This window comes from Chionomys nivalis, chromosome 2 (genome assembly GCF_950005125.1).
Source record: "Chionomys nivalis chromosome 2, mChiNiv1.1, whole genome shotgun sequence".
Taxonomy (NCBI): domain Eukaryota; kingdom Metazoa; phylum Chordata; class Mammalia; order Rodentia; family Cricetidae; genus Chionomys; species Chionomys nivalis.
This window is the reverse complement of record NC_080087.1, coordinates 74716397-74734227: the sequence shown is the minus strand read 5'-3', so window position 1 is coordinate 74734227 and position 17831 is coordinate 74716397. Positions and strand designations below refer to the sequence as shown.

General features: G+C 43.6%; 1 protein-coding gene across 1 annotated transcript in view; it reads left to right on the top strand.

The window, feature by feature from the left end:
* The window catches only part of Sae1 (SUMO1 activating enzyme subunit 1), a 59807-nt gene that overhangs the window by 19803 nt on the left and 22173 nt on the right, over nt 1-17831 (top strand). The window contains exons 5-6 of the mRNA XM_057763225.1: nt 1151-1250; nt 11327-11432. Coding sequence (XP_057619208.1) covers nt 1151-1250; nt 11327-11432 — 206 coding nt within the window. The remainder of the gene's footprint in view (nt 1-1150; nt 1251-11326; nt 11433-17831) is intronic.

Genomic DNA, 17831 nt, shown 5'->3' with positions numbered 1-17831 from the left:
GGCAGAACTTCCACTAAACAGGACTCATTGTTCAACCTCTCCAGCAAGTCATTGGTACTTCTCTGGCCCACAGATTTCTTGCTTGTAAAATGAAAGTTTGAGCTGGATGGTGATGCCCTTAATTCCAGTACTTGGCAGGCAGGGTTAGGTGGATCTCTGAGTTTAAGGTCTAAAAAGTGAGTTCCAGGCCTACACAGAGAAACCCTGTCTTGGGAAAAAAAGAAGAAACTTTGAAAGGGACAAACATGTTCAACATGTTCTCACCATTTCCTCTACTAGCTATACAAACGTTTTAGAAAGACCTGGTTCTAGGAATGTTATACACTGAACGATTATAACAAAAGCAGGCTGGGCTGTTCTAGCATGAGATTCCCACAACAGGCGGAATTAGGTTTGGCTCTTTGTTTTGCTTTATTTTATTTTATTTTTTGAGAGAAGGTTTTTCTATATAAGCTGTTCTGTTTGTTTATTTTGTTTTTCGAGACAGGGTTTCTCTGTGGCTTTGGAGCCTGTCCTGGAACTAGCTCTGTAGACCAGGCTGGTCTCGAACTCACAGAGATCCGCCTGCCACTGCCTTCCGAGTGCTGGGATTAAAGACATGCGCCACCATCACCCGGCTTTTTGTTTGTTTGTTTGTTTGTTTGTTTTTTGGTTGTAAGCTGTTTGGAACTCATTTTGTAGACTGATCTTGCTCTGCTGGGGTTAAAAGTGTGAGCCATCACACCTGCCCAGGTTTGGTTCTTCAGGTCATGATTCCTTGACAGTGTTTGCAAAACAGTCTCTTTTGTTTATGGGAATTTGTTTATGCTAGGGAGTTTGCTTACACCCTCCTCTTCCACTAATGACATCAGGGACAGCTATCCCAAGAGTGGGTAACTGACTCACCAGGTCTTCAGTAGCTGAGGTGACATTTGAACCCAGGCCTCTTTGACTCCAAAGCTGTTTTGCACTTTTTTTTTCCTAGCCAGGGTTTCTCTTTGTAGTCCTGGATGTCCTGGAACTCACTCTGTAGACCAGGCTGGCCTTGAACTCAGTTATTTTGCTCTTGTACATTTATATCCTGTGAGCTGATAGCATTTTTTTTTAAATTCATATTCCAGATATGTGACTTGTAGCTCAAGTGTGATTTCCTTCCCTTGTTACTCTCTAGAGAGAAAACCAAAGTTGCCAAAGTTGGTCAAGGAGTAGAAGATGGGCCTGATACCAAGAGAGCAAAACTTGATTCACCTGAGACAACCATGGTCAAAAAGGTAATGTTAAGAGCTGAAGTCAGGCCAGGTGGTTGTGGTATGCGCCTTTAATCCCAGGGTAGAGGCAGAGGCAGGTGGATCTCTGTGAGTTCGAGGCCAGCCTGGTCTACAAGAGCTAGTTAGTTCCAGGACAGGCTCCAAAGCTACCGAGAAGCCCTGTCTTGAAAAACCTAAAAAAAAAAAAAAAAAAAAAAAAAAAAAAAAAAAAGCTGAAGTCAGAAACCCTGGGGCATGGGGAGGGGCCTTCATAACTGCACACGAGGTAAACCTTGAGGGGAGGCCCAAGGCTGGACTCCACCAATCTAACCCGTTCTTTCCCCCCAAAGAAAATGAGTTTATATTCCAAATGAGATTCTTCAAGAAAAATAGAAGTCCCTTACAATTCTGGCAGCCTATTCAAATGGCTTCAGGTTCAGGTACTGTTCTGGTGTAGGACCATGGTGGCCTGACATAACAAGCTTGTTTGATTATTTGCCACAGAAGATAACCAGTTTTAACCTCTGGTGTCTGGACCAGAAGTTACTACATTTTCCCTTCTCTTACTATGCGTCCCCTTCCAATCATTTTTTTTTTTTTTTTAGATTGGTATACAGGTCCTAACTGGGCAGGAGCCAGTTTAAATTTTTTTTTTTTTTTTTTTTTTTTTTTGGTTTTGCGAGACAGGGTTTCTCTGTGGTTTTGGAGCCTGTCCTGGAACTAGCTCTTGTAGACCAGGCTGGTCTCGCCAGTTTAAATTTGAATTTTTTTTTTCCCTCCCTTTTCATTCCCTAGTAACTGTACTTGTGTGTAATGTGTGTGAGTGTGCCTGGGTGTAGGCCAGGGTTTTTTTTTTTTTGCCTTTATGCATGTGTGTGTGTGTGCCATGCAACAGTGCCCTCAGACCTCTTGGGATTGGAATTATAGACAGTTGTGAGCCACCATGTGACCTGGGGAGGTGCTCAGTCTCTGAAGTGTTTGCTCAACAAGCATGATGACCAAGTCCATTCCTAGATGTCGGGCTGGGGGCTGGGCATGACAGCTCATACCTGTATTTAAACCCAGTGCCAGGGAGATGGAGACAAGAGGATTCTTGGGGCTTGCTGGCCAGTCAGTGAAGTGAGTTCCAGGTTCAGTGACAGATCCTGTCTCTAAGATAAAGAGTGGGACTGTAGCTCACCCTTGTTAGGTCTTGAGTTTAATTCCTTGTGGCCTATAAACCCAGTATGGCAGCTCATGCCTGTAATCCCAGGATTTGGGAGGTAGAGACTCTGGGTTAGAAGCTCAAAGCCATTTGCCTCAGTTCCAGGTTAGCCTGGGCTACACTAGACTTTGTTTCAAAACAAAGGTTTTCTTTGAAATGTGTGTAATAATTGTCGTTATGTGTGGTACCCCCCCTTCCCTCCCAGTATTGGGTATGTATGGAACCTAGGGGCTTGCACTTGCTGGGTAAGCAAGTGCTCTACAACTGAGCTTCAGGGCCATTAGGAGTTTGGCTAGTATTCAGGTCTGGTGCTGCGTTTCTTCTCGTTTTAGAGAAAGCAGTTGGGACAGGGGTCAGAACGCAGTGATGTCTCTAGCTGGTATTAGGAAAGAGAATCTTGTACTGGAGAAAACAATTTAAAATGGCTGGTGTTCGTTTTGTTAAATTGAGAAATGATGCAACCAAGCCCATATTTACTCTTTATCTTATAGATTCAAATGTTGAGAAAATAAATCAACTAGTGGGCATGTCCAGTTAAAGTTGCTTTGGGGGTTAAGGGTCCACAAAGTACAGGATCACAGAAGTGGGACTAAGGCAGAGCTGTGTATTTTCTTTCCCTTACTTTGGTTTTTATGTTGGGATAGCTTTATCTGTGAGCCTGATGGAAAGGAATTATTAAACTCTAATTTTAGTGTGTATTCACAGGACTGTAATTACCCAGAGTGAACATTAGAGTTTGAGCCAAACTGGGGTCTTTTCTTTTTGAGGCCCAGTCAGGCCTTCTCTGCATGGCTGCCTGAGTTTGGTGGGGAGAGACATTGTTAACAAACGGAGGGGCACAAAAGGGGCTTTGTGGGCTGCTCTGTCAGTTTATAAATCACACCCTCTTACAAGTGTGACACTTGGCCCTGGTGTGAAGGGTTTTATGGCTTAAGGGCCTTCTCTGGTTGAGGCCCACTTTTTGCATTCAAATGGAAAAAGCCCTTGCTTTGTTAGCCATTCACAGCTGGAAGTTTCCCTGGGGTCACTTCTGATAAGAGTCCACTGGGGTGGATATGGAAGCCTCTTTTGGGAGCCTCTTTATCTCACTATGAGGAGAATGTGTGGAGCCCAGGCCAGGACTTGGCAGTCTTGCTGTGCCATTCCTGAGGGCTCTGCCGGCACTTCGCTTTTTGTGCAGTGTCTTCCTTACAGGGGGCAGAAATTGAAGATATCAAAATATTCTCCAGCTGACATTGTTAGTCAGCTGTTACAATGGGACTGTTGAGCTAGGATTCCAGCCCTGAGCCCTTGAGGGTGCACGGAATGCAGCACATTCCTGCTGACAATCCCCTGGATTCCAGACCTTGGCTTTGTGTGTTTCACTAGAACACAGTGCAGGGCAGGGTGTGGCACTGTTTGAGCCTGTGACTTTGCCACCTGGTAGTAACAACTTCTCCATCTGGTCCAGAGGGCCTTGGGATTTTATTTTATTTATAATTTTTGAGACAGATTCTTGCTGTTGCAACCCTGACTGACCTGGACCTCAGAATGTAGACCATGCTTATCCAGATCTTCCTGCCTGAGTGCTGGGCTTACAGGTGAAGCCCATCAGGCCAGGCAGCCCTGGGGTTTCGAAGCTCTTTCCAGTTAAGAAGTTCCTCCACCTAGATTTTAAGGTTTCCTAAATTGTACAGAATAACTAGTTGGGCTCTACCCAGAGATTGCAGGATGGGGTGGGGGAAGTAGTTACTTCCTGTTTCCTGTGAAAGGTGTCTGTCAGAGTCCCTCTCTCCTCCCACTTGTCCTAGGTTCAATCAAATGTTTTAAAACCACTCTGGGTTCAAGGTACATGGTGTGCTCCTAATTTAGAAACTTCAAAAAACAAAGAGGAAAAACAGAGCTTGTGGTTTTCGCACATCTAGGAAGCACAGGCCTTTCTAGCACACATGTGCTTCTGATAAATAAGGCAGTAGGAAGGCCTGACTGGAGGCAGCTGGCATCCAGGAGTTTGTCACCTTTTGGGGGCGGGGTGGGGGGGTGTTTTGGTTTTTAAATTACATTTGTTTATTTTATGTGCATGCTTTGTCTGTGACCTTTTAAGTGCTTTAGGCAGTTCCTTTACCACTGAGCTACAGCCCTAATTCTCCATTTGATTTTTGTCCCTGAGCTGGCTCGTGAGATATCCTTGCAGTTGATAAAGGGATTTGTCATTAAGCCAGATGACCTAAATTGGATCTCTAGGACACACATAGTGGAAGGAGAAAATCAACTCCTACAAATTGGCCTCTGACTTCCTTGTGTCTATGTGTGTACACACATAATAAATAAGTAAACTAACGAGTGAATGAATATTAGATTTAGTCTCTAAGGGCAGGGAAGTTTTTGTTTATTGTCATATTCCTAGGCCACTGCTTAAGCACACTCATAGTCAGGACATACAGTTCAGAGTAGTGGCACTTCCTGTAGCAGGAAATGACAACCCTGAAGGAGATCTTTGTCATTTTAAACCTAGATTATGGAATGGACTGTGTTCAGTACATTAGTTCTTGTACTTGATCAGAGAGACTAGAATTCCAAAGAAGATAAAGAATTTGCCCAGAAACAGTCGCTGAATTGTGGGTTTTTGTGTTTTTTTTATTTATTATGTGTACAGCATTCCTTCCATGTGTGCCCGCAAGCCAAAAGGGGGCGCCAGGTCTCATTATAGATGGCTGTGAGCCACCATGTGGTTGCTGGGAATTGAACTCAGGACCTCTGGAAGAGCAGTCAGTGCTCTTAACCACTGAGCCATCTCTCTAGCCCCCCAGTCGCTGAATTGTTAAGACAGGAACCTCCAGACCAGTAAAGGTTATGGCCCTCCCAGGTGTCAAGATCCACTTGATTTAGAACAGAGGTTCTTAACCTGTGGGGGTTGAATGACCTTTCCACAAGGGGTTTCTTTAGACCATCAGAAAACACAGATATTTGCATTGCAATTCATAGCAGTGACCAAATTACAGTAGTGAAATAGCAATGAAAATAGTTTTATGGCTGGGTTGTCGTGGTACAAACCTTTAATCCCAGCAACCAGAGGCAGAGGCAGGTGGATCTATAGAGCCAGTTCCTCTAGGACAGCCAAGGTTACATAGAGAAAACCTGTCTTGGAAAAAAAGAAAAAAGAAAATAGTTTTATGGTTGGGGTCACCACATCATGAGGAAGTGTACTAAAGGGTTACAGCATTAGGAAGGCTGGGAACCGCTGGTTTAGAGGCATGCAGTGCTCTGGTTTATGTGTTGGGGGGTGGTTTGGAGGGATACTGATTCCGGGTTTTCCAGGGAGGACAGTTAGCTGAGATGGGAGTGGTGTCTTGCCTTGTGAGGAAAAATTTTTAACTTCCAATGAAGTGAACACAAAAAGGCTTAGCCCCTATCATCTTAGTAATTGTGGCTGGGGAAGGGGTTATCTGGTTGTCTATCCGTCCCCTCCATTCCTCTCTCCATGGTTCAAAGATAACCTGGCTGGTTGTAAACTTGGTCTGTAGCCCAAAGAAGCCTCGTCCTTTCAAGTCTTCTTGGTTCCAAATGCTGAGTATATGGGGATGCACTGTTATATCTGCTGCCACTGTTTCTGATACTGTATAAATATGTATGTTACTGTATATATCGTGTACAGATACATGCCACATCCTTGCAGATTATCCGTATAATAGAACAAACACTGTTCATTAAACACCTCACATTCTCAGTGTTAGCATACTGACCTGTCACTCTTTTCTGTATTTTTGGCTTTATTTTATTATTAGACAGGTTACTCTGGTGCTATTAGGCTGTGTGGATGGATTAAAAAGACACCTGAAGGGGACAGGCTCCCAGTCATCCTTACTTGCCTTTGAGTTTAATCAGATATTTATAGATGCAAAGAACTCAATTTTGGGGTCTAGAGAAGTGGCTCAGCGTCAAGAGTGTATGTTGTTCTTACAGAGGACCCCAGTTCCAGAGGATCCAACAGGCTTGCATGTGGTACACAACATTCATACTTGAAGTAAATAAATAGATGGTTTGTTTTTAAAGTTACTCTTTAAAAAAAATAAAAAAAAGCAACTTTCTATACAGGAGTTTAAGCATAAAGTAAGACTCTTAGCTAGCACCATATATATTACTAAGTTAAAGTAACAAACATCTCTGGTATGACCGAGCCTTTTTGCTCTGACAGTGTAGGTAATGGCTATTAACAGTTGGTTCTTCTTCCCATGCGTTTCTTCTCATGTCTGCCTGTGTACTAGACTTGCTCTCCGTGTCTCTTCACTGCTTCAGAACTGGTTTCATGTTACATGTGTGCTGCCACCTGCTTTGTAAGAGCAACATTATGTTGGTGATGCCATCTGTTTGTGTATCTTTGTGGAACTTTGCAGTCCTTTATGGTAGTTACTAGCCACATACAGCCATATGATATTAAATACCGTGTAGAAACAGATTAATTTAATGCTTAATAAGTACCTGTAGCTGCTGGCATGGGAGTTGCACAGCATGTATACATGGCCTACCCCATCATAACAAGTCCTCTTGGGTAGCACTGCAAGACTTCTGTTGTGTGAATGAATAGATTACTGTTTATGTATCTGTGCAAACTTTTCCTGTTAGAAGTTGTGCTGCAGTAAGCCTCTGTTTGTATATGCCGGACTGTAATCTATAATCTACGTGGGCAATTGTGTTCATTTCTGAAGGGTAAAATTAGGTGAAGAGCACTTTAAATTTTCTCAGATTCTGTTAAATTACTCTCAAGTATTACCAATTTACATTCAGTGGCCAATAGCATGTAACAGTAACACTTGATAGCCTCAGTCTTTGTTTCAACTATGCTATTGAGTGAAAATCGTCCAGTTTGCGGTTGTCATTTGTTAGAATACTTTTTTTTCTTTTCAGACAGGGTCTCACTATGTAGCCCATGCTGACCTTTAAATTGGCATTCTTCTTCCTCTACCTCCCACATACTGGGATTATGCATATGTACCACCATAATGGGCTTTTGTTTGTTTGTTAAATTTTAATCCCAGCCCTTTGGGAGTCAGGAGGATATCCAAATTTCAGGACAACCTGGTCCTCATTAAGTTCTGGCACAGCCAGGGCTACCCTGTCTCTAAAAGCCAAAATAAAAATTTCCACCTTTATTTTGTATGTGTATGAGTGTTATGTGTGCAGTTTTTATGGAGGCCCGAAGAGAGCATGAATTCCTTGGGACTGGAGTTACAGGTGGTTGTGAACTGCCCTGTGGATGGTGAGAATCAAATCCAGGTCTGGTGCAAGAGCAGCCAGTGGTCTTTGCCGCTGAGCCAACTCTATCTCAGTTCTCACCAACTTGTAGTCAGTTTTAAATCTGGATGAGTAGATACTCTACATTTATGGCATATTCATATATGGGTTATACACGTGTAAAGGTACAAGTTGCACATAGAGGCCACCTAAGGTTGTCTTGATTGCTGTGTTTGATTTAAATAATGAGGTAGAGTGTCTTGCTTGAACCCAGAGCCCTCCAATTCAGCTAGTTCACGTAGCCAGTTTGTCCCTCAAGTGCTGGGATTACAAAACCTACAATATACCTGACCAGTAACCAGCTGCATTTATTTCTCTATATTGCCAGTGAGTCCACACCAACACCTTTCAGCACAATGCTCATTCTAGTTTCTTAATGTTTCGTGTGTTAATTAATTCTCTTCTTTTTTTTTTTTTTTTTTCTTTTCGAGACAGGGTTTCTCTGTGGTTTTTTGGAGCCTGTCCTGGAACTAGCTCTGTAGACCAGGCTGGTCTCGAACTCACAGAGATCCGCCTGCCTCTGCCTCCCCATTGCTGGGATTAAAGGCGTGTGCCACCACCACCCAGCAATTAATTCTCTTTTAATAAGCAAGCCTGAGTCCCCAGATTCCAGTATTTTCTTGTGTCAATCATTGGATGGAAGCAGTGTCCTGTTACTGTTCCTATGGGGATAGCCTTCTTACAATATCTGCTTAGACCTTTCACCCAGGACACTCATCTCCTGCATCCTTGCTTAGAAATTTCCTTTTAAGAAAATGTCTTTGTGAGCCGGGCGGTGGTGGCACACGCCTTTAATCCCAGCACTCGGGAGGCAGAGGCAGGCGGATCTCTGTGAGTTCGAGACCAGCCTGGTCTACAAGAGCTAGTTCCAGGACAGTCTCCAAAACCACAGAGAAACCCTGTCTCGAAAAACCAAAAAAAAAAAAAAAAAAAAAAAGTCTTTGTGTGAGGGTGGAAAGGTTCAACTTTTTTTTTGTTTGTTTGTTTTTTGTTTTGTTTTTCGAGACAGGGTTTCTCTGTAGCTTTGGAGCCTGTCCTGGAACTCCCTTTGTAGACCAGGCTGGCCTCGAACTCACAGAGATCCGCCTGCCGCTGCCTCCCAAGTGCTGGAATTAAAGGCGTGTGCCACCACCGCCCGGCTAGGGTTCAACTTTTTTACTGTATTACTCAAGGGAAAAGTAAGTGATTTTGAGTTTTTAAAAAACGTTGATTTGCCGGGCGGTGGTGGCGCACGCCTTTAATCCCAGCACTCGGGAGGCAGAGGCAGGCGGATCTCTGTGAGTTCGAGACCAGCCTGGTCTACAAGAGCTAGTTCCAGGACAGGCTCCAAAACCACAGAGAAACCCTGTCTCGAAAAACCAAAAAAAAAAAAAAAAAATGTTGATTTTAGCTGGGTGATGGTGGCACATGTCTTTAATCCCAGTACGTGGAAGGCAGAGGGAGGTTCTGAGTTCAAGCCCAGCCTTGTCTACAGAGTGAGTTCCAAGACAGCCAGGGCTACACAGAGAAACCCTGTCTCAGCGGTCAAAACAGTTTATTTTAATTATTTTTAATTGCATGTATGTGTGTTGGTATGTTTAGATCCCTGTGCAGGTGCAGTCTAGAGAGGCTTCAGATTTCTTGGAATGGAGGTTATAGGACCTGGACATGGGTATTGGGAATTGAACTTAGTTCATTTGCAAGAACAGTGTATGCTCTTAACTGCTATGCTGTCTCTCTAACCCATATATGCTCTTTTTTGTCTTGTCTAGACGGGTTTCTCCGTGTTAACAGTCCAAGTTGGCCTAGAACTCGCTTTGTATACTAGGCTGGTCTAGTGGATCTCACAGAGATCCATCTGCCACCCGAGTGCTGGGATTAAAGGCAGGCACCACCACAGCCTGGCTAAATTTTGGTTTTCTTGTATATAATTGAAAAGAATACTTTATTAGTAACTTTTTAGTGTTTGAGATTGAGTCTTACTCTATAGTAGCTCAAGCTGGCTGGCTTCAAACTTGGCATACTCATACCTCAATCCCCTGGGTTCTGGAATTAAAATCCTCTGTACCACCGCCTCACCCAGTTGAGTCTGAGTCTTTGGGAGACTGAAACAGGAGAATCTCTGCAAGTTTGAGGCCAGCCTGGCCTACATAGTTTCACCCTGAGCTACATAGTGAAACCAAAGAATGAACCAGGTCCAAGGAGCACATATCTGTCCTTTTGTCCCCAGACTATGCAGGAAGTATTTCTTAGGTTTTAGTGGGTGTTGACTTCATTTATTTATTTATTTATTTATTTATTTATTTATTTATTTATTTATTTATTTTATTTTTATTTTTTATTAATATTAAAATTTTTCACCTCCTCCCATTTCCCTCCCCCTCACCTCCCTGTCCAGTCCAAAGAGCAATCAGGGTTCCCTGCCCTGTGGGAAGTTCAAGGTTCTCCCCCCTCCATTCCAGGTTGAGGAAGGTGAGCATCCAAACAGACTAGGCTCCCACAAAGCCAGTACATGCAGTAGAATCAAAACCTAGTGCCTTTGTCCTTGGCTTCTCAGTCAGTCCTCCTTGTCAGCCACGTTCAGAGAGTCCAGTTTGATCACATGTTCCATCAGTCCCAGTCCAGCTGGCCTTGGTGAGCTTCCATTAGATCAGCCCCACCGTCTCAGTGGGTGGGCGCACCCCTTGCAGTCCTAACTTCCTTGCTCATGTTCTCCCTCCTTCTGCTCCTCATTTGGACCTTGGGAGCTCAGTCCAGTGCTCCAATGTGAGTCTCTGTCTCTATCTCCATCTATCGCCAGATGAAGGATCTATGGTGGTATGCAAGATATTCATCAGTGTGGCTATAGGATAAGGCCAGTTCAGGCTCCCTCTCCTCAGCTGCTCAAGGAACAAGCTGGGGACATCTCCCTGGACACCTGTGAGCCCCTCTAGGGTCCAGTCTCTTGCCAACCCTAAAATGGCTCCCTTAATTAAGATACATACTTCCCTGCTCCCATATCCACCCTTCTTTCCATCCCAACTGTCCCATTCCCCCAAGTTCTCCCCATCCTTCTCATCTCACTTCTCTCTCCCCATCTCCCCCTACCCCTACCACACCCCAACCCCCAAGTTCCCTGCTCCCATATCCACCCTTCTTTTCATCCCAACTGTCCCATTCCCCCAAGTTCTCCCCATCCTCCTCATCTCACTTCTCTCTCCCCATCTCCCCCTACCCCCACCACACCCCAACCCCCAAGTTCCCAATTTTTGCCTGGCAATCTTGTCTACTTCCAATATCCAGGAGGATAACTACATGTTTTTCTTTGGGTTCACCTTCCTATTAAGCTTCTCTAGGATCACGAATTATAGGCTCAATGTCCTTTATTTATGGCTAGAATCCACTAATGAGTGAGTACATACCATATTCATCTTTTTGGGTCTGGGTTACCTCACTCAGGATAGTGTTTTCTATTTCCATCCATTTGCATGCAAAATTCAAGATGTCATTGTTTTTTACCGTTGAGTAGTACTCTAATGCGTATATTGGGTGTTGACTTTTTAGAATAAGACTTTGAATATTGAAATTTGTCTGGGCTGGAAAAGAGTTTCTGCTTCGATTCAAACTAGCATGCTTGTTCCTAAAAACACTCTGCCGTTTCCCACAGAAAGTGCTTTTCTGCCCTGTAAAAGAGGCGCTGGAAGTGGATTGGAGTGGAGAGAAAGCCAAGGCCGCTCTGAAGCGCACAGCCCCAGACTACTTTCTGCTGCAAGGTAAGGCCTGGAGTTGGAGGCACCCCAGGCAGGCTTCAGCTTTGACTACTGCACTGTGGCCCAGTGTTGATGCTGTATGGGTTTCTCTGTCTCCTTCTCAACACAGGGTGGTGAGATGGAGCCTCACTGAGGTCTGGTTTCTGATAACTTCTCTAAATCTGTCAAAATGACTTGTTGTACACAGTTAGTCCTGGTGACTGTCAGCTCCCCAGTATCTTCTCCACTTTCCCTTTGTAACTGTGGCCTGGTCCTCAGACCTTCATTCTCCTGACAAGAGTTCTGAATTTTTTCTTGTCTTTGAGTTGAGTTGTTTACTTTTTACTTACTGCAGTGAGGCCTCACAGCAGAGCCCATGCTGGCTCTAACTCTAGATGATCCTTCTACCTCGTTTTCATGTATTTGCCCTCCATCCTACCTGGCTTCTCCCACACCGAATGAGCAATCTTTCAGTGTGTCCTTGCTGGTGTTCAAGGATTTGTTAGCAAAATACTGATTGTCTTCTCAGTGTTCCTGTCCCTTACAGTTTCAATTGTTTATTTTAGTGTCTATTGTTGTTGAGACAGAGTTTTACTATATAGTTTTGTCCTGAAACTGTTTAGACTGAGCAGGACTTGAACTCACAGAGATCCACCTGCCTCTGTATCTTGAGTGCTGGGATTATTATTTATTGTTATTATTATTATTATTAATAAAGGCCTGCACCACGATATCAGGCTCCACACAATGACCATACCTAACCCTGACAAGGTTTCTGTTAATAGCCTTGGCTGACCTGAAGCCCTTTGTAGACCTCGCTGGCCTTGAACTCAGAGGTCTCCTTGCCTCTAGGCGTACTCCACAACTCCCAGTCTCAATCATTTATTTATTTTTGTTTCCTCTTGTATGTATGTGAGTGTTTTGCTGGTGTGTGTATATGTGCACTGTTTGTGTAAGTACTGGAGCTGTAGTTACAGGTGGTCATAAGCCATCTTGTCAGTGCTAAGAACCAAACCTGAGCCCCGTGCAAGTGCAGAAAATGCTTGTAACTGCAGAGCCATCTCTCCGGCCCCATTGAGCTTCAGTTTTAGGCTTGCTGTTTGTTTTTTTGTTTTGCTTTTGTGAGACAAGGTTTTTCTGTCTGTCCTGGAACTTGCTTTGTAGACGAGACTGGCCTCAGACTTAGAGATACCTGCTTGCCTCTGCCTCTTGAGTGCTGGGATTAAAGATTTGGGCCACCATAACCTGGCTTGAGGCTCAGTTTTTAAAGTGCCATTTAAAAAATAATTGTTAGGACATGTTGACATTTGCCTATAATCCTAGCACTTGGAATTGAGACATAGGAGGATCTTCAGACTTGTCTCAGGCTACTGAGTGAGTTTGATGACAGCCTCAGCTATGTGAAATGCTGTCTCAAAATCAGAAAAAGGACAGAGTAGGGAATTTCAGTGGGTGAACTATTTTAAAGCCCTGGTGTCCATTCATACAGAAATATTTAAGTGGGTTAAGTAGGAATGAGTGTCAGGCATGTGAGTAATGCCTCCCCTAAGCACTGTGGGAGCCTGCGTGGAGGAAGTGCCAGCTGTACTGTGAGGAGCACCTGCTCCTCTGGACCAGGGTTCTCAGCAATTCTGGGTCTGGCACATGAAGCATTAGTGGATATGGTTTGCAGCCACTAGTTTGCAGCATTTTTGGATATGGTGAAACCCTTTCTAACAATTGCTTATGAAGAAGCCACTGAGTCTGACCTGGAATGTCTGTCTGGTGTGTGGTTCTAGTTCTGGTGATTAGGTCTCAATGGGGAACATTCCTGGCATCTAGTGGGAAACATGCCCACAGCAGCTCCCATGGCAGAAGTTGAACCACTGGAAATGTCAATGCAAACTCTAGCCTCACACCTATAGTCCTAGCTCAGGGATGCTGAGATGGAAGAATTGTAACAAGTTCAAGGCTAGCCTCAAAAGAAAAAGAATAAGTAGAAAGGATGTCATGTCTGAGAATGCAATTTATGGGGGTTTCCCCATCTATCTCAATATCACAGCAGTCTCCTAAAGTACATAAATGTCCTCGTTTTGATTTTCATTTGTATTCATTCATTCAAGACAGGTTTCTCTTTGTAGCCCTGACTGTCCTGGAACTCGACAAATAGACCAGAGTAGCCTTGAACTCAGATCTGCCTGCCTCCTCCTCAATAATACTGGGATTAAAGGCATGTACCACCTTGCCTAATGTTTTGTTTTTTTCTTGACAAAGGCATCTTATGTAGCCCTTGCTGGCTTCAAAGTACTCATGTAGTTGACGATGATCTTGAACTCCTAATCTTTCTGAGTTTTCTCAGATAGTAGAACTATAGGCACGTACCACCCTGTGTGGGCCTGAAGATAACAAGAGCATTCAGGTGACTTGTCTTGGAGGGACAAAAGCTTCCTGGGTTTTTTTGTTTTGTTTTGTTTTGTTTTTATTGTTGTTCCTTTGTTTTGTTTTGTTGTTGTTTTTAGATAGCTACATAAGCCATGCTGACCACCAGTTTGGAGTACTGCTTCAGCTTTCCAGGTGTTGGTATTCCAAGTATATGTACTGTCTATACCTGGTATTAACTATAATATGATAGGGGATAACCCTTCTGTATGCTGAGAATATATGTTGCTCTCATTGGTTGATAATAAAAATTGCTTTGGTCTATAGCTAGGTGGGAAAGCCAAACTGAATACCAGGAGAAAGAAAGGTGGAATTGAGGGAGAAGCCAGCTGCCTAAGAAACAAGGTGCTAACAGACCAGTAAAAATCATGACCACATGGCAATACATAGATTAATAGAAATGGATTAATTTAATTTAAAAGTAAGAGCTAGTTAGTAATTAGCCTGAACTATAGGCCAAACAGTTTGTAATTAATATTAAGTCTCTGAGTGATGATTTAGATAAGGCAAGACAGAGAAATCTCCATTTGCAATAATGTCATGATCATCTGGCAGGTTTTTTATTTTTGTTTGTTTGTTTGTTTGTTTGTTTGTTTGTTTGAGACAGAATCTCACTATGTAACTCTGGCTGTCCTGGAACTCACTATGTTGACCAGGCTGGCTTTGAACCCTCAGAGATCCACCTGCCTCTGCTTTCTGAGTGCTGGGATTAATGAGTTACAGTTCTTGAGACTAGGTACTTGGAATAAATCTGACCTGACATTTCTGGCTTATTCTGCCATTTTTCTGAGGTGAGTGATCCTTACATTCCAAGGGACTACAAGTTCTCTAAGGGGCTAAGGGTGTACCTCAGTATCGAGAGCACTTACCTAACATATACAAGATCTTCATGGTCAATCTCTAGAACCACAGAGAAGGGAAGCTTTGGGTAGAGAGCAAAGAACAGTAATACCACCTCACTGCCTTTCCTGAAGTAGTCCACCTTCAGCTTCAGGAAAATTTAGAGCCATTGTGCAGAGTGCACACCTGAGTGAGTGAGATAAGGGCAGTGATCTTAGGGACTGGCTGTTGGTCACCAAAGCCTGTTCCTTTTCCATGGTAAATAGTATTGTCAACTACTTCATTGCCAGTTTAAACAGCGAGTAGCCAGGTGGGGGACACAGCTAAAATTCAAGCACTCAGCAAGCAGAGGCTAGAGGATTGCTGTTTCTTCAAGGCCAACTTGAAAACAAAAACAAACTAGATTGAGCAGAAAATTGATTCTGATAATAATGAAATTCTACAACTAGCTGCACTGAATCAATATCTCTGTGTAATTTTTTTGTATTTATGGTACTGAATATTCAACCTTATGATAGGCAAGCTCTTTACTACTAAGTACATCTTTCAGCTTTTTGTTTTGTTTTGTTTTGTTTTTGAGATGTATTCTTAGTGAAACTAGGCCTGGTGACCCTAGACAACAATTCCAGTTCTTCGGTATAGTTATTCCAAAGGATAGTAAATAGCGGGATAGTAGATTCATGGTCTTTGATAGCATGATCTCAAGGTCAGCCTAGCAACTTAATGAAACCTGTCTCAAAGCAAGAAATAGAAAAGGACTGGAGAGTGCACCTCAGTGGTTAGAGTGTCTCACCTGTGCCTTAGGATCCTTAAGCAGCATTGAAAAGAAACTAAAGCAGAGGGTGGGGGCGCATGCCTTTGAGAGGCAGAGGCAGGCAGATCTCTGTGAGTTCAAGACTAGCCTATAGAGTGAGTTCCAGGACACCCAGAGCTACACAGAGAAATTCTGTCTTGACAGAAGGAAGAAGGGAGGGAGGAACAGAGGGAAGAAGGAAGGAAGGAGAAATTAACACAGACCATATCTCTCAAAGCCAAAAAATACATGACCTAATAAATCATACATCAGCAGAATTGTTTGAAGTATAAAAATGTACAAAGATAAATATACACAAATGAACTCAGATTTAAGAGACTGGTCAGTTAATTTCTTCCTGTCATCTCATAGCTTGAGTAAACAAGCTCCCCAAAAGGCTAATTGTGTGTGTCGTCGTCCCCCAAGCAGGGTTGCTCTGTAGCCCTGACTGTCCTGAAATTCACTCTGTAGATCCAGGCTGGCCTTGAACTTGGATATCCACCTGCCTTTGCCTCCTGAGTGCTGGGATCAAAGGTGTGCGCCACCACTTCAGCAGTAAGTTGACTTCCTTACTCAAGATTCCAAACCCAGTTAATGGCAAGATACTTAGCATAAAGCCAGTATACACACAGAAGCTGCTATGCTGCCCTGAAAAGTATACACGAGAGTCTCGTGGTTGGGGACTGGAGACGTTCCTCAGTGGGTAGGCTCACTGACTGCCCTAAGAGACCAGAAGAGTGTTAGATCCCCTTGAGCTAAAGTTAACAGGTGGGTTTTGAGCCTCTTCCCACCCCCACCCCCCAGTGCTGGGCTGGAATTAACCCCTCTGGAAGAGTGGTACATGTAGTTCAGTGCCTCAATCAAACTCTATAGCAAAGTTGGCCTTGAGCTCCTGGTCCTCCTGCTTCCACCACACCCACTTAATTTGTTATTTTTATGTGATAGCTTAAATGATACTGAAGGATCTTTGGACCTATGAGTGGCCTTGTTCTCCTGTTGGCTGGATGACATACCACCATCTATGCCCAGCTGATCTGGAGTGATGTATAAGTAGTTTTGGGCTTTTCTAGACCTGAAAATGTGACCTATATGAGCTGGTGATGACTTCATGTCACCTGATCGTGCCCAGTGAGGACAGACAGGGTGCTTGGCTATGATGCACCCCTGAGAAAAAAAGAACCTGACCTCATTTCCCCCATGCCTAGTGGAAAACGCTGGTTGCTAGATAAGTGACTATTTTTGTATGAGTGACTGGTTACTGCTTGTCTGCTCATTTGTTCCACTTTGGGCTTCAGAATGAGAACTGTCTACATGCTGGTGTCCCTGCAGTGTCCTCTTGCTGTCTGCTTTCTGGGTCCTGGCAAAACCTCCCACCCCCATTTGATGTTGAAACTAGGGCCAGCCTTATGTGTATGAGTGTTCTTCAACACTGTTCTGGCCCTTTAAAAAATATTTCTAGGAGCTGGAAAGATGACTCAGCAGCTAAGAGCACTGGCTGCTCTTGCAGAGAACCTGAGTTCAATTCCTCGCACCCACATGGCAACTCATAACTGTCTATTACACCCATACATAGAAAATAATTTTTAAAATTTAAAATATTAATTTTTATTTTTTAGGATTTATTTAACTTTATGTGCATTAGTGTGAAGGTGTTAGATCACCCTGGAACTAGATTTACAGACACTTACAAGCTGCCATGTGAGTGCTGGGAATTGAACCTGGGACCCCTGGAAGAGCAGTCAGTGCTCTTAACCACTGAGCCATTTCTCCAGCCCCCCCCCCCCGAATTAATTTTGACATACTAGGTTGTCTTAAGGTATTCCTGAAGTTGTGATCCTCCTGCCTCAGTCCCTCACGTAATAACGCAGTCAAGCCTAGCACACACCAGGGTGATGTCCTGTGTAATCTTGGCTGGTTGCTTACAAAGTTTCATGCTGCTTTGCTGTCTCTGTGTGTGTGCTTGTCATGTTTGGGAATTAGGTGTTTTTCCAGTTTGTCTAAGACAATAGTGATCAGACTGAATGCTTCTTGCTGCATTTTCCCACTACCTTGAAAGCTGTCATCCTCTCCATCTGTGTGCAGAAAGAGCTCATCTTTTTATTATTCTCCCATGGTATATTGCAAAACATTAAGTGTGAGCTGGTTTCCTGTGGTAAAAAGTTGACTTTGATTTGTTCTTTTTGAGGTTACTGTGAGTTTATCATAACAGGAGTGCTAAAAATAGCATCTCTCTTATGGAAACTGTTCTCTTACCAACATGGACAGTAGCATGCAGGCTTAGCTGAGAGCAGGAGGGAATAGGGCCACATCTCATGATGAGTTACTATCCTGAGGTCCTGCTGTCCCCACTTTCTCAGTCAGTTCTAACAGGC